Below are 21,980 nucleotides of genomic sequence, written 5' to 3' on the forward strand. Positions count from 1 at the left end.
CCAAGTTACAAATATGTGTTTTCAGTAGGTTTGTATTTTAAAAGGCTACTTCATGCCCCCATGTGCTAGTACAAATGTTACTTATAAGTGTTACTTTTGCTTGTTACATGGCAAGGAATATTTAACTATTTAACTGGACCTGCATCTATTAAACTCTTTAAAAAAACACTGTCCTGGTTTCAGCTGGGATAGAGTTATTTTTCTTCCTAGTGCTGTTGTAGTGCTGTGTCCTGGGTTTAAAATAACATCAATAACAAACTGATGTTTTAGTCATCATTAAGCAGTCAAGGACTTTTCAGCTTCTCAAGTCATGCCAGGTGCGCAAGGACCTGGGAGGAGGGACAGCCAGGGCAGCTGACCCAAACTGGCAAAAGGGATATTCCATATGGTGTCATGCTCAGTACATATTTTTGGGGAAGCTGGTGAGGGGAATCACTGCTCAGGAACTCGCTGGGTATCGATTGGCAGGTGGTGAGCAACTGCATTGTGTGTCCTCTGTTACTGTTATTGTTATTATTTTCCCTTTTTGTCCCAATAAACTGTATTTATCTTGACCCTTGAAGTTTGCCATTCTTTGTTCCAATTATCTTCGTCATCCCACTGTGGGTGCAGGGATGAGCAAAGAGCTGTGTGTGGTGTTTAGCTGCCTGCTGATTTAAACCACAACAATTACTTAACTGTTCTGAAACTGCATTTGGCCATGGCAGTTGCAAATCCAAAAATACCACCAGCTTCTTTCATAGTATTTTACAATGCTGCCAAAGATTCCCAGAAGCCATGTTCAGAGGTGACGTGAATGTACTTACACACCTAAAAATATATAATGTGTGTTATCAATATACAAAAGACATGATAACACAGAATACATTTTATATAGTGTTATTATTTACATGAATTGCAAGGAAGTTTGTGTAACAACATTCAAGAGAGCAAACGCAGGCAGAATAAGTAGTGGGTGGGTTACTTCTCTTTCCATAAACAATATGAATGGAAGAACTGTCGGTAGATGAAATGCCACCAGAGACTGACATTGTCTCCTAATTCCAATGAATTTTAAGTTTTTTTTTGTGATGGTTATAAATAAACTTGCATAAAAAGGTGGTGGTCAATATGAATAATTCTCCCTGTGTTGGAGTTTTAATTATCTGCATTAATAATTGATAATACTCACATAGAGATGCTTAAACTGTATTTGCATCTCATTCTTGAGACATAAACTACAAGCATTGTGTGTGTGAATGACAGCTTAATCTTTCTGATTAATCTTTCAGAGTTAATTCAAAAGTCACTCAGTTCATGTTGCGTTTACAACTGACCAACAAACCAACTCAGGATCACCAAAACATCTAGTTAACTTCTACAATCTCACAGCTGCTTTATTTTCCTGATGAGTTTTGGAAAACACCTATTAAAAACTGAATGAGCTCAAATTATTTTTTCCTTTAAAATGTTACTTTAATTGCATTCTGCATGTACAAACATGTAGTCACCTGAGCATGAAGTCACTTTGAGATCAGTTTGCAAAGAAATTATTAGAAAAATCTGCTCCTTAAACAGAGACACTGAAATCTGTGGAGAAGTTACAGTATTTTCTGTAGATGGAACAGGAATTAATTTATGACAGACAGGGAACTATAATTTCCCTGCACAACACTCAACTTCAGGTCTTTTTTTCATATGGTTGAACTGTAAACATATTTACATGCACATATAAGCACCTGTATTAAATATAAAAATAGTCACATTAAACAAAAAGTGATAAGGGAATGAAAGTCATTTAATTTCTCACCAAGGTAGAAAACTGCGATCATTGTCTGCCAAGACTTGCCCAAGAAAGGAAATAAAAACTCAGGGTATGAAGAGATGCGTCAAGATTGCATTGAGCTCAAGCTATCAAATATGAAATCTCTCACACACGAGATCACAAATGACTTAATGAAGTTTTACTTTCATATACGTTTGCAGCCCATAAACCTTACACATAATACAGAATTTTAAAAATGCTCCCCTTGCTATTAAATCAAATGAAGTTGTTGCTCTGCAAAATTTCTCCCAAATGATCTTGCCCTGACTGTAATGCCAGTAGTAATGGCTAGCAGAATATTGCCAAATTCAATATGGTCACCACAAGACATATGGGACACAGCAAGCATCAGAAAAAAAAAAAGACATGTACTGAATTTTGCTTTAAGGAAAGCCATCATTTAAACCACCACTGAATGAAACATACACAGACCAAGCTTTCTCATGGTACCAGTTACTAAGGAACTTAAATTTGTCCTTTACAAAATATCAGAAGAAGGAAATAAGGACACAGCATATTAGTTAATATACAGATGCAAAGCACATATATACATCGCTGGGAAGAAGCAGAAAGGAACCTGGTACAATTATGTAGATCAAGCACTTGATGTTTGCATTTTCTTACGCTTCTACATACCGTAATTTGAACTGAGATCGCACTTCCCCATGTTCTATTTGAACCAGCTCATTGTAACAAGCAGTTATGCTGCTATTCTCCATGAATTGCTGGAAGACAAATCAAGAGTGCATGAAATAGACTGGAATGCCTTTAAACTGTTATTTCTGTTCCTGCATTTAATACTCCAACCTATGGAGAACTGGTACGAGTCCAGCAAAGGTCCATGAAGGTGACCAAGCATCTGTCCTGTCAGGACAGGCCGAGGCCTGGGTCTACCAAGTCTGGAGAAAAGAAAGCTCAAGGAAGGATCTCATCAAGGTATATAAATATCTGAAAAAAGAGTCTGAGAGAGAAAGCTAGGCTCCTTCCAGTGGTGCCTAGTGACAGGACCAGAGGCAATGGACCTGAATGGAAATACTTGAGGTTCCTTCTGAACATCTGGAAACTTTTTTTTTTTTCTTTTGAGGGTGACTGAGTACTGGTGTTGGTTTCACAGGAAGGTTGTGAAGTCTACATCTTTGGAGATCTTTAAAAATTTTGTGGGCATGATCTTGGGCAACCTGCTTTAGGTGGCCTGCCAGAATGGAAATAGAATACATTAGAAACACAAATCGTTCATGCTAAAAAAAAAAAAAACAAAACCCAAACAAAAACAACAACAACAACAACAAAAAACACACACACACACAAAAAAAACCACAACAACAAGAAAAAACTACCAACCCCCCACCAAAAAAAAACCAAACAAACTACCAAAATAATGATATTTGGCATTTCATATGTTTTCAAGCAAATATGGCAGCTGAAGCTGAGAAGCTCAAATAACTTTGCCCGACAAGCAATCCTACTGGTCTGTCACTGTGAATTCAGAAGTGTAGAAAAGTAAATAAAGTAAGGGACATGCTGAAAACAGTTTACAAACTCTTATACACTCCAGATGAGAATGTCCTCTCTTTGTTAGGCAAAGATAGTAAGCTGAAAGGTCTTGTGACTGGTCCTACTGAAATCAGAATCTTTACAGGGGATTGGACTAGATGATCTTTCGAGGTCCCTTCCAATCCCTAACATTCTGTGATTCTGTGAAAAGAACTAGATTCTGTGACTCTCAGTTAAAGTTTGCCACTTACTAGTAAACTTCTGCTAGGAAGAGCTAAAATATTCCTACAGAAATACATGCACTGACTGTCCGTCACTGGTTCTCACAGCACAGCTGCATGAAGAGTCAAGAGGCAGTACTCAAACCTCTGTGGAACAATGAATGACTTTTAAGAAATCAATGCTTCTTTCCTGTATGAATAATTGTATTTTGGGGATCCATGGTTTAATCTCAAGCTGGCAGCAAAATGTAAAGAAGTAATATTAAATCTTGAAAATAACTGGGTTTGCTTCTCTCCTTAATGTTAAGATCTTAAAATATTTCTATAACTCTCACTTCACACACTAAGTGAATGCATAGGGAACCAGAAGTCATGATACCAGTTTGGCAGAAGCAAAGGTGCAAATGATGTTGTGCTTTTGTCTGCAAACAAATTAGTCTTCTACTGTGCTGTAGATTTAGATTTTCAGTTTTAGCATGGTCTTTTAAATATTCAAAAATGCTTGTGCTAAATTTAAAACATTATAAAAACAAATCTATCAATAATACACAATTTAACAATGATGACAACATATTTTACAAACTAAACTTATGAGAACATACTAAAGCTCCTTATGAATTGAATTTCAAAGCAGTGCTGTTTACTTACAAGATTTAACCACTGCTGTTTACTGACAAAAATAAACTACTATCTCAGCACAAATCTTTGGCTAAAACGCAAGAGTGGCAGCTTGTTGAAGTGCTAAACCTGCTCTTAACTGTTGTATAGTCCTCTGCAGAGGCGCAGAATCTCTTTAAGTTTATAGTACTAATGCCATTCATTCACTGGCTAACTCAAAGCCGAGAAATCAACCGGGACCTGAAAAAACAGAAAACATTTCTTTTTTCTAACCTATACATCTAAATGAAGCACCAGAAGATGAAAATCTATTACCTTTCAAAGATTAGAAAGCAGATAAAAATACTTTTGTTTAAAAAAACTTTAGTATTTATACAGTACATTTTGATGTGACTAACATATACCCTTAAATTACATTTTACTTCATGATAGTTGGATTCCACTGTCATACTATACAGAACCTGACACAAGCCACAGGAGCCATCAGCTAGGAGGAATGCATCATACTTCCTACTTGGCAAGAAGTACCAGGTTAAATAGTAAAGATTTGTTTTATTGTGAGCCAGAAAATGTTAACAGCAACTGGTCAATGAGAATCAACATTTGCTTAGGAAAACTACTGAAGACAAGATTATAATTGAATACCTGCAAACACTTATTGAAATCATAGTTAAAAATGTCAGGAAGCCATATAACTTATTAAAATGAGTTCATCCTAAGTATGCCATCACTATTCGATATATGAGGCTGAGAGGGAAAAAAATCAGGATAATAAATGTAGTGCATTAACACCACTGTTAATATACAAACACAAAAGCTGTTATGAAATAGGGAAAAAATCAGAAGATGTAACAAAATAGATTTTCATGAGGAGGAGGAAGAAAAAACAGAAATAACACAGCATAAAGAAAATGCCAAAGGAATTTATAAAATTAACAGAGGATACTCCCAAAATCTCTGTTCATAATATCTTTAAATGATAATTGTGATCCAGATGTGGATAGGGATCAGTCATCACTGACTTCCTTATAAGAAATAAAAAGTGATTTTTTTTAGAACTATTGATGTCACATATTGCAGGTACACATAAAACCAGAAAGGTATTACTCTAACTTAAGTACACATGAAGACAACAGAATATTTTAAAGCAAAAAAATCAGCTGCTCACTGCATGAAAAAAACCCTATGGTTATTTGCAAGAATATCCCCCCGCAAATTAAAGGATTTCTTTGGAATTTTTAGATCAAAACCTGATGTAAAAAGTCTGGTTTTGTCTACAAAGCTCTACAAAAAGATAACGGACAAATTGGGTAGAAGCTCAGACTACTCAAGTTGGAGGTGCATTTAGAAGACAGCCACCGCCAGACAGAGCAATCACATTCAGTGTTTTTTCAAGGGAAAAGGAAGAAGATGAGCAAAAATAGGACAAATGCTGATGTGATTAACAGTAATAAGGCAACCAGGAAGGTTGGACTGTAGAAATAAAAACAATGAAGAGAAACTTCTAATTTATTTTTTTAAAATCATATCTGTTCAAATTATATGTTGCTGCTGAGGAAGAGATTCCCTCCAAATACTGTCTCTCTTTTTGAAGAAGGGTATTTTTAAATCTTTGTGAAGGGTATTTGTAAATCTCCACATGTACGTGCACACACACACACACACATTTGTGTGGGGTTTTTTTTGTTTGTTTTAATGGATTTAGTCTCTACTGATGCCCATTCAAGAAGAAATAATTCCAATGTCCACCCCACTGTGAAAATAAGATCTTTGACATCAGATGTGTTTTAAAGGCCTAAAAATAATTCCAATAGGGAATTACTATGTTATGCAATCTCTCCAATAAATTTGGGACAGCTCTCAGTCTCATTTTTTCCAATTTTTCGAACATCGAAGCACTTCAGAAGTGCATTTTTCTTCCACAGTAGCCTTGCAGGATCTGTTAACTCTTTTTGGAGATGACCTCCAAATGGTGCTCTGGCACATGTTCTACTTTGTTAGGAAACTAAAGCTAAATATGAGTTAGCTCAGATATTCAACTCAATATGAGCATATTAACATGAGATTCTGCCTGGGTTAACTCCCTTCCTTCTCTGATTTTCCTTACTACAGTTAATTGTCCAAACTGTATATAGTTAATTCACCTTAACTACAGGATCCATTGATGTGCTTCTACAACTTCAATACATAACTGCCCTTCTGAATGGCTAATTTTAATATTACAGTTGATTTATATTACATTAACATAACACTAATATCCATCAAAAAACACTCACAAAAGGTGGAAGAGGGTAAGCAACTGAATCTATATTTTCAAAGGTCAGAACTCCTGCATTTCTGCTCTCTCTACAAAGCTGTTTTGAGAAACACTATGAAGTTATCATCTTCCTTCCTGCTGCCTGTACAAGCAAGCCTCATACACTGCCCTGAGAAGAACAGGTGCAAGCCGACATAAAAGCCTTCATGAAAAAAGGCAAATTCTTCTTCACATCAGGAGGAGCTGGACTAGGTTTGTAGTCCCTTTAGAAGGGGAATCGTAGCAGTCTGGGCCATGTAGAGATGTCCAGGTGACTAGATATGCACAGCACATTAATCAGGTGTCCCCATCACTGTGTTTTTAATGCAGTCATAAACAAATCCCACCTACAACCTCCCCAGACCACAACAACTTGATGTCAGTATTCCTGCTTATTCTGGAAGGATTAGCTAGATAACAGATTATTTCACATGCTTCTTGGATACATTGTTGAAAAGAGTCCCCAGTCAACTGCCACCAGTTTCTTATCAGAAGGAAACACATAGATTTCAATTTGAGGAAGCAGAAGTGTCTGAAGTGATCATGATTACTATATTAAATATGTGATTTATACATACCCTATTAAAGCCTGCATTAAGAAGGGGAAGAATAGAAGTCTGTTCTTGATCAGCAGATCTACAAAACAAAATGTATGGTCACACAACATTTAGGAATTAGATAGTATAAATTTGATGTGGTTACCTGAAAATAATAAATGTAGTGAGAACACTCTTGCATAAAACACATACATTAAATCATGCTATTACAGAAGATGATACTGTGGTTTTCTTTTATAAGTATTTGCAGCTATTACTACAATGTGATAGTTATCCCTACAGAAAATCTGACAGAGGTACTCTACAGAAGCCCTCTTCACAAATACATGAGGGCATTACAAAAGGAAAGCATGAAGAGGTTGAAGGACATCCTATGATATCCTATGAGAAAGAATCTAAAAAAGTGTTATTAAGTAAAAGGTGAAGCAAGTTGTAAAGTCTTGCTCAGCAACAAACAGTAATTTTTCTAATCTTGGCAGGAATAGTTCTTCACCTGCCACTCTATTTCTCAGTATTTTATGTGAGCTAGGAAATTAATAAAATTAGAATGGATTCAGTGGTGTGCAGGAATTTTAAACAAAGACAGAAAAGTCCTCTTTTTCAAAGGTGTTTGATAAAAAATGTATTTAAGTCAGTAAGAATTCTGCCTGAATACATAGGTTATGAACTAATGAACAAGGATTTCAGGACAAGGATTTCAGGAGTTTAGTGTCAAGAGGATTTAAGTTTTCTCCATTATCTAGTAAACACAGTGTGTTATTTGATTTAGTTATTTCCTCTAGAAATTAATACATAGTTTTCTATCTTTTTCTTTTAGAAAGCTTTCTATTTTTTCTTACTATACAAGCCATTACATATGCTTCTCTGAAGGTGATAGGGATAGTACTAGTCCATATAAACGGAAAGTTATCAAATACTTCAATAGGCCACATAAAAAAATCACTAACCTGTTCCAGTTAAAATAATATTAAACTCACTCTATGGGGCTTGTTTGTAAGATACTTTCTGTTATTAGGTAACTATTACACATAACACTCCTATCAAGTAAAATAAAAATCTTACACAAAATGGTCATACTTACGTGCATGGAACCACAGCAAGTATTACAGCGTGCTCTGATGGTTTTGTGGCACGAATCGACCTGAGAAAACAAAAATTTCTCGGTTACGCAATATGCTTTCTTGATGTTACTCTGAGTATCTTCACAGACAATATAGATGAAAACCAGGACTGAAAGACAGCATTGAGGCTAGAAAATAGGATAATACATTGCCAAAACCTACCTACCCCCACTTATACAATCCATTTTCGTTGTGCTACAAGATTCTTGAGGTTTTGCTCAATGCCGTGATGAGGCAAGAGCTCCAAAAACAGAGTGCATGAACAGCAGTGCTTCAAAACTACTCTTATAACCTAGAGAATGTCAGCCATATTTACTTCACTTGTTTGGGACAGACTGCCCTGACTGCATGGGTTGAGAAAGGTCAGTCTTAACAGAGCGTTTGCAGTCCCCACTAGCTAATTCAAACAAGAATCTCCACCACCTTCTCCCATCTTTGCCATTGTCCTACTAGATACCACAAAATTTTCTTTGGAGGTGGGAAGTGCTTTTAGTGCATGCAACTAAAAAAAAAGAGAATAGAAAATACATATGTTAGCCTACCATTTATGAAATGCTGAATAAACAAGATTTTACCACTTATTATTGAGAAACTGAAAAATATATGACCAACTATCAGAAGAACAATCTATTTACCTTTCACTGGCTAAAGGTAACTTTTTAAAACATGTCACACTGTCCTGAATAAACAGTCTGTATACTGATGTATTGATCTTTAGAAGAACTTCCCTCAGCACAAGTATTTGAGCTTTAAAATGCTTGTTGTCATAAACATGGCAAGTTACAGCTCATGATGGACTGAGAAGAACAGTATGGTGTATAGCACAAGAAGGGCCGGAAGGAGGATCCAGGGAACTATAAATCTGTCAGTGCCGGGGAAAGTCATGGAGCAGATGATCTTAAGTAACGTTACATGACACATCCAAGAGAACCATATGATCAGGCCCAGTCAATATGGGTTTATGAAAGACAGGTCCTGTTTGACCAACCTGATCTCCTTCTATGACAAGGTGACCCACCTAGAAGATGAGGGAAAGGCTGTGGATGTTGTCTACCTGGACTTCAGTAAAGACTTTGACACTGTTTCCCACAGCATTCTCCTGGAGAAGCCGGCAGCTCATGGCTTGGATGAGTGTATTCTGCAATGGACAAAGAACTGGCTGGATGGGCAGGTCCAGAGAGTTGTGGTGAATGGAGCCAAATCCAGCTGGTGTCTTATCACTAGTGGTGATCCCCAGGGCTCAGTGTTGGGGCCAGTTCTGCTTAATCTCTTTATCAACGATCTGGATGAGTGGACTGAGTGTCCCCTTAGTAAGTTTGCAGATGACACCAAATTGGGTGAGAGTGTTGGTCTGCTGGAGGGTAGGAAGGCCATACAGAGTGATCTGGACTGGCTGGATCATTGGGCTGAGGCCAGTTGTAGGAGACGCAAGAAGGCCAAGTGCTGGGTCCTGCACATGGGTCACAACAACCCCAGGCAGCGCTACAGGCTCGGGGAAGAGTGGCTGGAAAGCTGCCTGGAGGAAAAGGATCTGGAGGTGTTGATTGACAGCGGCTGAACATGAGCCAGCACTGTGCCCAGGTGGCCAAAAAGGCCAACAGCATCCTGGCTTGTATTATGAATAGTGTGGCCAGCAGGACTAGCCAAGTGATTGTGCCACTGTACTCTGTGCTGGTGAAGCCCCACCTTGAATATTGTGTTCAGTTTTGGGCCCCTCATCGTAAGAAAGATGTTGAGGTACTAGAGAGAGTTCAGAGGAGGGCAATGCAGCTGGTGAGGGGTCTGGAGCACAAGTCTGATGAGCAGCAGTTGAGGGAACTGGGGCTGTTTAGCCTGGAGAAAAGGAGGCTGAGGGGAGACATTATCTCTGTCTACAACTACGTGAAAAGTGGTTGTAGCATGGAGGGTGTTGGTCTCTTCCCCTAAGTAGCAAGTGATGGGACCAGAGGAAATGGCCTCAAGTTGTGCACGGGCAGGTTTAGATTAGGAAAAAAGATTAGGTTTAGATTAGGAAAAAATTCTTCATGGAAAGGGTTGTCAGGCATTGGAACAGGCTGCCCAGCAAAGTGGTGGAGTCACCATTCCTGGAGGTGTTTAAACGCATTTAGATGAGGTTCTTAGGGACATGGTTTAGTGCTAGAGTTAGGTTATGCCTGGACTTGATGACCCTGAGGGTCTCTTCCAACTGAAATGATTCTATGATGCTATACGTATACTTTCGCTGAAACCTTAGAACTGCTAAGAAAGAGTCATGTGGACCACAAGTGTGATGCAAGCTTTTGTGAAAAGCTGGCAGTGCTTGATCCAGTGGACCAACAAACACATTGCTTTGAAGCCCCACGCCTTCAGACTTTGCTGCAGCATTAACCCAGGAAAGAAGCAGGCACAAGCAGCAAGGAATAATTTCACAACAGCTCTGGCTTACACTTGATAGAAGCCATGACACGAAGAGACAATTCTACAATTTAACCTTGCCAAAAGTGTATTTTTCTTATTGTACACTTCCTACACACATATACAAACCTTGTGGTCTCAGCCCCCAAACTTCCATTTTAGTAGAATTTCGTGGGTTTGTTTATTTATTTATTTTATTTTATTGTTTTTAAAATCAGGAGATTTGGTTTTGTACAATATATTCTGAAGTTCAAGAGAAGCATATGATCCTTTAGGTTACCTGCAAATATCTTCTGCATCAAAATATCTGGAGTTCCTGTGATCTATAACAATTATTTCCTGGTGCTTATCAAGAAAACATTCAAGTGCTGACTCTGGAGTCCGGGCAATATTACACCTGTATCCAGCTCTGTCACAAGCCCACCAGAAACCATCACTTTGGTTATCTTCTTTTGCAAAGATCAGCAAAACCTGTAAAGCATGCAAAACAGTGGCACCACATTAAACATACGAAGTAGTTTTCTGAATGGTGCAAATCTTAACAGACACTTCTGCTATACCAAAAATAGAGTCTACTTTGAAAGTGGGAAGATTGAACTACAGATTGTAAAACAACTGATGCAGTAGCACAATTTTCTTAATAGACAGAGTGATTATCCATAGTTAATCAACAGTTAACTGTGTGTGATCGATGTTTAGGACAAAACCAGCTACCAGATGATGAGTCTTTTCTAACTTATGTTCAAATTCAGTCAGCAGCCACCCAGAGCAGGTAGGTAAGTGTTCAAACATAATTGCCATTCTCATCAGGCCACCCCAGCTGCATCCACTTTCAACTGTAATGAACTGTCTGAGATTCAATTGTCCCTAATTATCACTCTTCAGGGGCAAAAACATTGATATAACAGTTTTATTCATTATTTCTCCTTTGATGTACAAAAAAAATGGAGTTAAGTCATATTCATTCAAAACTGAAAAGAATAACAGACAAGCAGGTATGGAGAGGGCTGAGTACAGAAAAAAAACTGATTAAAACATCACAATTTTTACGCAATGAATTATCCCTAATTACGTAAATATATGACGTAGTTTCCACAACATCCACTGAACACTTAAGGAATTGCTCACACAAGATGAGGTAGGATGTGCATTGAGGCACTGTTCTAAATACCAAATCAATGCTGTAGGAAGTCTGTTTGCTAACTGACACACAGAATATAGGCTGAAAACAGGTGTGTTTATATGCTTTTTGCGTTAAAGAAATAGTGCTTTTAGGAAAGAACATTTTTTTTTACGCTTGTCGTGTAATACATAGATTATCAGAGAACAAATTACACAACTAGAAATGCAAGCCACGTAGATTCCTCCTGCACAATATGCACATATTTACCATAGCAACAGATCACTAACCATGCCAACCTATGTGACAGATAAAGAAAAAAGATAATTTATTGCAAATATGCTGTGAAAAAGAAAGATCTCAAAAAGTCAAAAGTTTATCCACAGCTATTCAAAATTCACAGAAAGGTAGCAGCTAGACAACAATCTATGTATAAAGCAAAATCCTGCTCGTTTCACAAATAAAAGTCATCCCCTGACCTCACTGAAACAACCTGTCTGAGCAAAATAAGTAAAATTTTGCCCCAAATGCCCACAAGAGAAGTCAAAAACCTTTCCTCTGTGCGCTCTATATGTCCGTGGTGTCATCATGTGAAATTCAACAGTATCAGTCTAGAAGCTAGAAAAGGTGACCACAACTTTTCTCTTATCTTGAGCTGTCTGGGTTGTTGAATTCTAGACAGTAAACAAATCAACTAATGTTACTATTGCAAAACAAAAATCAGTCAAGGTTTCGTTAATCAGTGTCAAGGTTTCCTTAATCAGTGGGAGTAAATTATATCCTCAGAATTTCCATAAATATTAAGAAATAACTTAAGAAGTTTCCATTTATTAGAAAGAATATCAAAGTGTTGGAAAACAGTGACGTAGCTTGAGCTGCAGACTTTGTGAATACTCAGATGAAGTCTTTTCTCTGATACTATCTTCTGTTTTCTTCCAACTGCTAGTAGTTTTATTTCATTCCTAGCTTGATCGGCACAATGTGGTCGGAAAACAGTCTTTTTAGGGCACATTTCTTGATATCTTCCTTCTTTCAATATTCCCAGTTGCTGCTGGAAAATAATGGAGCTTAATCAAACTACCTAATCTCCCACTGGTGGCTAATTATGAGTATGTGAATTCTTCCGAGAATATTAAGTTTAAAAGGATTTCTTAAGTATTACTACCATGCTTTCTCATTAACATTTATATAAATCTTACTATAAACCATCAAAACATACTGTAACTAGAAGTAATATTGCAAGATATGCTCTCAAGTCAAGATAAAAATAGAACAATCCCTATAAACAACTCAGTCAAGGAGAAGTTTGAATTCAGTCTCTGTTTATTGACAAAAAAAAAACCCCAAACAAACTCAAAGCAAAACATGTAGCTATTTTCTGGTGTATAATTTGTCAGTATTACTGTAAAAAAATAATTCTACTCAGCACTACCCTTATTTAAATGCACTGTGGACTTCTACGGATATATCCACATTTTTTGTGATGTAATGGAATTCCTAGTGTATTTCTAAGTATTTGCTTTACACAACTATTAGATGTCTTGTTCCCAGTGTATCATACAAATACAGAAAATGGACAGATATTTGCTTTACAGAGCTCAAAATAAAACCAAGAGACACCAAATGAGTACAGACACATAGGGTACAACAGCAAAACCAAGAAAACTACAAACAGAAACTTAAGATGCAAAAATAAAGTTACTTAATTAGTGGTATGTTGTTGTAATGCAGCAAGACAGTTTTAAGATGGAAAACACACAGTGGCTCTGAATTAAGTAGGGATGAGCTCTTGTTGTACCACAAATTGGCATGGAGGAACAGTAAAAAGCTGTACATCATCATACTTCGTTTGCAGCTTAACAGGGAAGATCATCATCATGAGAAGACAAAAGGAGTTTGGTGTCAATGCTAAGAATGAGATGATGGCCATTGAATATCCTAAGAGGGGAGAATATGCAGTATTTAAATGGCGGACACATCCAAACCTTTATCAGCCCTGGTAAACACTTCTGCAAAAGGGTAAGACAGCTTTTTTATGTGCACTAAACATTAATAAAAACCATCTTTCTCCTGTGTCCCCAGAGAATGCACGTTTACATGTACTTTTACAATGGTCATTTCTAAGGTCTCAGAACCAAACCGTGCCTATTTGCAAGGCTTGGTACAAAATCAGGGTGAATGTGCAAAGCTGTGTGTGGGGAGGGTGTTTGGAGTGTCAGAGCTGGTAGGTTTGCTTTGGACTCTTCCCCTTGTCCCCTTTAGGTCAGCAGTACCTCAGTCATGATCTAGTACAAATCAAACCAGATTCGTCCTCCAACACAGATGGTCATAAAGTCCAGTGAGGAATTTATTAGATGGTTTATGGCAGGTCACAGTCACAAGTTCAAGTCAGGTCTCGGACAAAAAAAAAGTACAGGCCATTTCCAGGTAAGCACAGGTGTCCTGGTGCCAAATAATAGCATAAAACATACACCAGGATAAAATTAACACTGTTAAAATTGTTTTAACAAGCTAAACTGACTTATCAGAAAATTGTGAATATGATTAAGCATCCACAAATAGATATTTAAATTGTGATATTCAGTAGCTTGTTTGCACTGCACATAGAAATACGTAATTCTATTGTCAAGATGGAATAAAAGATTAACACACGTTTTTTTAAATGCATGCATGTGTGCAATACTTGCCAAATTAGCTGAGGTAATGTGGCTTGTTCTACAAACAAAGGAGGTGGGTTTACACAAAATGTTTTACCTTTACTGTAAATAAGTCAGTGTATGGTCATGTCTTTACAGAAAACTCTTCAGTTAATGTTTTTTCTTAAGGTCTGCTTATCTTAAAGTCTTCTATGGTAGCACCATAGATTCTCACTTGTGTAATGTAGGGACAAAGTAACATCCACACCTGACAAGATACCAAGAAGAATGTCAACAACTTTGAAAAAAAACCCTAAACAAACAAAACAAACAAAAAACAAACAACAACCACCACCAACAAACCAAAACCAAAACCAACCAAACCAAAAAACAACACAAAAAAAAACCCAACAAAAAACAAAAACCCCAACAGTTTCTCTTATATGAAAAATCTTCCCTTAAACCAGCTAACACTTTTACTATGATATTTTGGCAAATACAATTTCTGCAAAGTAAAATCCTGACATCATAACTGAAGATGATCACAATCTGAAGAACATTTTTCCATTAGGAGTTCCACACTTCTGTGTCGAAATTCCTTGCAAAACCAATGACCAGTCTACTGCTGAAGCCATGGTTTCACAGTCATCTTACAATAGAAACAAACAGTTCAATTATATCAAGTCATCATCAAGACCGAATGCTTAATACAGAAATAAAAAATGTGAAGCTTAATGATGTATATACGTGATTTATTTTCCTTGAGAATTGCATTTCTTCCACATGTAGTTTTTTTCCTCTCATAGCCAGATTTGGAAGAGAAAAACCTCAAACCCAGAAAAGGTGAGTGGTGACTGAATGTCTCAGTATTTTACAGAGTTAAGTGATGCAAAAAGTTACCTCAAACGAATGATGTATCACCAGTGCAATGTTAAAGACTAGGACTATACAAATTCCTATAATCTGAGAGCTCTAACACTCATTATAAGCTAAAAAAAATAATGCTTGGCCTCTGCCTACTGGCACTGGAACAAAATATACAGAAACAGAAGCAAGCATGAGTGAGAGCTGTTGGTCCTTAAAATGAAGGACCTTAAACCTTTCTTGTTGGACGTGGTGTGAGTTCTTGGATTGGTGACTTGTAAAAGCACTGTTCTCTGTCCTGTTGTGCAAAATGGAGCTTTCTGCTTTGGTATCTCAGAACTGAACAGCTTTTAACATCCAGAGACGCAGCATTTTCACCACTGATGCACATGCACACACGCTCCTATTAACAGGACATATAAAAGGAATGATTTGATGTTAATGGAAGTCTAAGCACCTCGTTTACCAATTTAATTTACTTGTAGATCTCAAGCAAACAGATAAACCAAATACCAATTACTAATGTGACAGTCTTTACACAAGTAAAATGAAAACATTATACTTAACTATTAGGAGTTGAACCTTAATTTCTTTACATGTTAGCACTGTATCAAGAAACTGAAAGAGCATCTTACCTGAATTGGATCTTGCATTAGTCTCATGGGCCCAATCTGTACTTCTGTAGTTGAAACCTGCTAAAGAAGAGTAATACAGATATTTTCTCCAGTTTGTTTTTTAATGAGATAGCATTTTACATGCAGGAATGAAAGATCAAACAGAACCATGAAAGACACTCAAAGACAGGCAGGCATATTACTAGCAACCTTGATTTAGTTGCTTTGAAGTGTATCTTTTATGACCATATCTTACCAAGCTCCTAATTTTGTTTTATTTGTTTCCAAATTAAAAATTGCTGAGGAAACAAGAAACACAACTTCCTTTCCTCTTTTTCCTCAGAGTACCTTGATTACACGGAATGACTTACATTTTGCTTCAGACCACAGAAAGGTTTTTTCTTTTTTTTTCTGGCCAAAAATTGCCTTCTTCATTTGAATGTAATACAGAATTTGTATTAAAGGTCTTGTGACATGTATTCAATCATAGTATTTTAATGGACTTGGCTAGAAAAAGAGTGACTTTCCAGAAAAGAGGACTTTTTTTGGACTGTAGATTTTAAATTGTTTTCCAGAACCATAGCCTTTAGTTTGTGTGAAAATAACATTACTACCATGTGAGCCAAGACATTTTTAGAAAACATGAGAGCACATCATAATCTAAAGCTACTGCAAGATAGTCAGGAAACATTGGCTGTGGCTGTTTTGTTGCCATATATCCTAGGAGTTGGACTATCTTAAAACTTTTTTTCGTGATACATTTTGATACATTTCTCCTGTACACTACTAATTTGTTTCACTTCAGACCATTAGCCACAGAAGGTTGTTAAGCAACTGAACAATACTTATGTCCTCCCACAGGTGCATGTACTTAAGGAGAAGTCTTGAAATATTGTTCCGCTCATGCATATGGAGGACTATTTACAAGTTAGCAATCTCCAAATGGCTGATTCTTTGCTTTCCTGGTACCAGTTACCCCAGGTGACAGGCGTAGGCAAGTCAAAGCCTGCAAGACATGTATTTTCAACAAAATCAGCTGTCCTGGAGCCTCCTTTCTGCAGCATTTTGCTCTGCAGTGCTCGTTAGTTCAAGCCCTTTGTCCAGGTATTACCTTATTCTTAAATGTAATGTTTTTTAAAGAAATGTGTATAAACATTCAAAATGGATGAAGTTACCATTATTGAACATTTTTTCTTAGACAATACAATATCATGTTAAGTATTAACAGCCTTGCCTGCTCCTGAGACAGTAGTATTTTGTATAGCTACAACTGACATGTTGGACTTTCATGCATCACTGAGCATCAATTCTTCTCAGCCCAACAACATACGTCAGAAGGTGGTAACAGGCAGTACTTCAAAATATTAAACTACAAAGCCTGCCACTGTTTTCCAAAGCAAAACCTGCCCGCAATGTAAGTGTAGTTAACCTCTCCTTTTCTCACACAAAAGCTTCATCTCCCACTTTTTGCCGTAACAAAAGGTAACTTAATGCCAGTAAGTGTATCGGAACAGAAAATACAACAGACTTGGGTCAGTATCAGTGCAAAAGCTTCTTTTTTTACAATTCACAGCTCAGACTGTTACAGAATGTATTGATCAAGAGCCTGGGTTCCTTCACAAAAGACAGGACACAGATAATTATTTTATTATCCATTTATTAATGCTACTAGGGAACTGACATTGTAAATTAATGTCTTCCACGTTTCTGCCACTTCAGAGGACATCCAGCTTTAATTACTCTGTTTTGTCCAGATGGAGTAATTGTGTCTAAGACATAGATCAATGCAGGCAAGTCTATCAGTCCCTTTAAAGAGATTCATTTATAGGACAGCCACTTCTCTTTGTCTGGGTGTTTTAAAACAACAACAACAAAAAATCCACACAACTGTGACTCATGGTTTCTGTCCCCGCTATTTCTGTGCCAGCCTCATGAAGAGAAAATACCTGAATAGAAGTGCCTAAAAATCAAGGCCTCTGTCTCTGCTTCGCTCCCAGTTCCTGGGTGTTCCTGCCTTTGCTAACGGTAGGAAAGCTTCATGAGGCTTAGAAAATCTGAGATCCCCAAAGTAGGTGCTGCTCTATCTGAAAAATTGCCATGTATAACCTTTGAGCCCCTAAGTTGCTCAACTTCATTACTTATACTAAGCATGGAAAAAGATGGGACCCTCACATTAAGACTGGTAATGAACCTGAGCATAGGAAGAATTAATAATCCTCCTCAAACGCAGCAAAAAGTATGTCTGAAATCCTTCTTCCTGGACTTGGAGTTCTGAGTTTTGTTTTACAAGCTTAATCAGTGCCTTGGATTTATATGCCAAAATTGCTTTGGGTACAAGTGACTGTTTAACTTCTCACTTTCAAAGCACAGCAAGAATAGTGACATGAAGGCCTGTCCTTCACAAATGTCCTGTGGATCTAGTTCCACACCTTCCCAAGGCCCGGAAGAATCTGACCATGTGGACGTTGCATATTAGTGATATCACGATCACACCTCTGCTCATTTCCTGATGTAAGTGAACATCTTATTGCCAATGATTTCCAATTTAAGTAAATCTCATTATTTTTTTGACTGTCAGGAAGGACTACTACTAGATTTGCAACCTGTATCAATTAATACAGTAGCTCATGACAAACTTTTCTGGTAAAATATGTGAAGACAAACCTGATTCCAAAGAAGTCAGTGAAAAAAAACCCTGATTTCCATGAGCAGAGGAACTTACACGGAGTTCGAAGCAAAAAAATCATAAATAAACCAAACACCTGGGAATAACAAAAGCTTACAGTATCACAGTATCACAGTATGTTTGGGATTGGAAGGGACCTCAGAAGATCATCTAGTCCAATCCTCCTGCCAGCGCAGGAATGCCTAGGTGAGGTCGCACAGGAACATGTCCAGGTGGGTTTTTAATGTCTCCAGGGAAGGAGACTCCACAACCCCTCTGGGCAACCTGTTCCAGTGCTCCGTCACTCTCACTGAGAAGAAGTTTCTTCTCAAATTTAAGTGGAATCTCTTGTGTTCCAGCTTAATCCCATTACCCCTTGTCCTATCATTGTTTGCCACTGAGAAAAGCCTGGCTCCATCCTCATGGCACTCACCTTTTATATACTTATAGACATTAATAAGGTCCCCCCTTAGCCTCCTCTTCTCCAAACTAAAAAGACTCAGCTCCCTCAGCCTTTCTTCATAAGGGAGATGCTCCACTTCCTTAATCATCTTTGTTCCTCTGCGCTGGACTCTCTCCAGCAATTCCCTGTCCTTCTTGAAGTGAGGGGCCCAGAACTGGACACAATACTCCAGATAGGGTCTCACCAGGGCGGAGTAGAGGGGAAGGAGAACCTCTCTGGACCTACCAACCACACCACTTCTAATACACCCCAGGATGCCATTGGCCTTCGTGGCCACAAGGGCACAGTGCTGGCTCATGGTCATCCTGTTCTCCACGAGGACCCCCAGGTCCCCTTCCCCTACACTGCTTTCTAATAGGCCATTCCCCAGCCTATACTGGAAGCTGGGGTTGCTCCTGCCCAGATGCAGGACTCTACACTTTCCCTTGTTAAATTTCATCAGGTTATTCCCCACCCAACTGTCCAGCCTGTCCAGATCCCGCTGGATGGCAGCACAGCCTTCTGGCGTGTCAGCCACTCCTCCCAGCTTAGTGTCATCAGCAAACTTGCTGATAGTACACTCAATTCCCTCGTCTAAATCGTTAATGAATATACTGGATAATATTGGCCCCAGTACTGACCCCTGAGGCACTCCACTAGATACTGGCCTCCAACTGGACTCCGCACCATTGACTATCACTCTCTGGCTTCTCTCCTTAAGCCAGTTTGCAATCCACCTCACTACCCTATTGTCCAGGCCACACCTTCTCAACTTAGCAACTAGGATGCTATGGGAGGGAGACTGTGTCAAATGCTTTGCTGAAGTCAAGGTTAAAAACAGTGAAGAAATTTTTGTTTTAACATTTTAAGCTGCTCAATATTACTTCCAGATCATTCTAACCTCCTAGGTGATTTCCACAGGAATCAGCTATTAAACAAAGAATCAAAGAAAAAGTCAATACTGCTTTCTTAAATCCTCTGCTTTTATGTAAATCAGTGATGAGCAATTACCTCACTGTGATAGCAGTACCATTATTCAAAAGGTACTTATCACATCATTGAAGTTCCACCGTTTTAAGTCACCCATACAAAATCTTTACCCCCCCATATGCCTACAGACTTACAGCCCCTGAAGATTATGAATCACCAATAATTAGTAACATAACCGCTGTAAAAAAAATATTAATTAGTACAGCAAAATCTTGTATAATTCTTTATTTTTCCAGAGAGACAACCACTAGAGACAAGTGGTGAAGCAAAGCTGTTGGGGAGTTCAGCCTCCTAGAGAGACTCAGGACAGATGGGTGAGTTGGGAACATCACACAGATGCCAAGGTCCACACAAACACCACTTCTGCCCCAAAGGCTCCTTCCCACTACCTGCTGTATCTTCTTTGTCCCTTAGTTGCTCCCACACTGAGGCATCCCTTCCCTCACCTTTGTAGTGTGTTTTCAGACCTCTGTCCCTTTGATTTTGTAAGTGGGTAATGGGACTCTCTTTCTGAGCTGTCACCACACTGCTGTGCTCCCCTGGTTCCATCTCCCCACCTTTGCTAGGGCTCATTTGCATTTCTCTTCAGCTCAGCTTTTCCCATCCACATTGCTGGGGATGGTTGACACCTCAGCATATCCTTTGGCTATTACCATTTCCACATTTGATTATACCACTACTTTTAAGCTCAAATCCCTTCCCCTGCCATGTTTTTTGTTTTGTTTTTTTTTTTTTCTTTAAATAGAATTTTTCCCCTGGCCAAACTGCAGCCCTGAAAAGGATTGCAACCATATATGACCTCAACACTCGTCTTTAGCTTTGCCTGGATTCCCTTACAAGACACAGCACTCACAGCTGTTCTCCAATATCCCTGGCCTTGAGCTGTTGTCCTGCTCATCTTCCTGCTACAACACACCTGACCAGGGTGTGTCCAGCTCCTCTTCCACTGTTTGGCAATGCCAAATCCCTCTCTTCTTCCCGTTCTTTTCTATGCCTCGTCTTTTGTGGCAGAGTACAACATTTTTAAAAGATAGGTAATAACATGTTTAGGATAACGTTGGTGTATTAAGAATACAGTCCTGAATTTTCATAGACCTTGCAAAGAAGTGGTATTTTCCCACATTTTAGGGAATAAATACAGCTGTTATTACTGTAGAAAATAAAATCAGAACCAAACTTTTCTTGAAGGAAACTGGAATGTCTTGAAAACTGTCTCCTCTCTTCTCCATAATTATGCAATTCCAGATGGAGGCAAGCAGGACATGACTGTTTGGAATTTGGGTCTTTTGGTTTAGCAAAATTTTCCATTAGATTTCAGAATGCTTTCTGTTTTCAAGAAAGTGTTATTTAAAACACCTCAAACAGGCTAATGCTATAAAAACCCAAAATCAAAACCATTTTTACAGCATATTAAACGAAGAAGAGTACTAAAAAGATTTGCTACAAAACTCTAAGATAAGCCGAGGTATTTTCCTTGATATATTAATTTAGCACTCATTTAGGAGGTCTGCAATATGTTTGCCTCTTAGTTTTAACTCATACAGTGTAGCAATTCCCTGATTTAAGGATTTAATCTCTTAAAGCTTATCTATACAACAGGAAAATTTTACTGTGTAGTTTTGAGTGTACTCTTCCCATATGTTTGAGTGAAATGCATGACCCATAATGGATTCTCCTCTTCTGGATACTACATGAGATTTTGTTCACAAGCAATAAACCTCAAAATTCCCTTGGAGCAAAAAAGTGACTTTTACTTATATTGCAATCACACATACAACTACCTAACTGGCCCAGATCCTCAGCTCAGGACACCACACACAGGCACATAGCACGAACACTGCATGTACAGGCAATGAACTAGATCCAAATCCACAAAGACATGTAGGTCTGGCAGGCTCTGTGTGCTTTCATGCACCTAGCTCAATGGTAGAGTTCACAAACCTGCAACTGGTCTTTGTGCTTCGCAAAAGCAAGCAGAATTAGGATGAGGCCCTCACAATACTTCCAGTTAAAACTGTGTCAATGTAGACAAGGGAACTGAAAATTTGTGAAGTAGAGGGAGAAAGTCAAGGGGAAGAAGAACCTTCCTTTCCATAACTACCTCGTCTCTGGACAATGAGGTCAGGCTCCTGTTATCCACTCTC

The 21,980-nt window shown here is 38.2% G+C and overlaps 1 protein-coding gene across 5 annotated transcripts in view; it reads right to left on the reverse strand.

Annotated features, from left to right (window-relative positions):
* PDE8B (phosphodiesterase 8B) overlaps positions 1 to 21,980 on the reverse strand; it is a 78,679-nt gene that overhangs the window by 28,196 nt on the left and 28,503 nt on the right. For 4 of the 5 annotated variants that reach the window (XM_065860452.2, XM_071802621.1, XM_071802622.1 and 1 more), the window contains exons 2-6: positions 15,761 to 15,820; positions 10,786 to 10,976; positions 8,072 to 8,131; positions 7,012 to 7,069; positions 2,441 to 2,529 (exon numbers count right to left, since the gene is read on the reverse strand). In XM_065860452.2, coding sequence (XP_065716524.1) covers positions 2,441 to 2,529; positions 7,012 to 7,069; positions 8,072 to 8,131; positions 10,786 to 10,976; positions 15,761 to 15,820 — 458 coding nt within the window. The remainder of the gene's footprint in view (positions 1 to 2,440; positions 2,530 to 7,011; positions 7,070 to 8,071; positions 8,132 to 10,785; positions 10,977 to 15,760; positions 15,821 to 21,980) is intronic. The other variant, XM_065860454.2, reaches the window with a different exon arrangement.

Source organism: Patagioenas fasciata, chromosome Z (assembly GCF_037038585.1).
Source record: "Patagioenas fasciata isolate bPatFas1 chromosome Z, bPatFas1.hap1, whole genome shotgun sequence".
NCBI classification, from domain to species: domain Eukaryota; kingdom Metazoa; phylum Chordata; class Aves; order Columbiformes; family Columbidae; genus Patagioenas; species Patagioenas fasciata.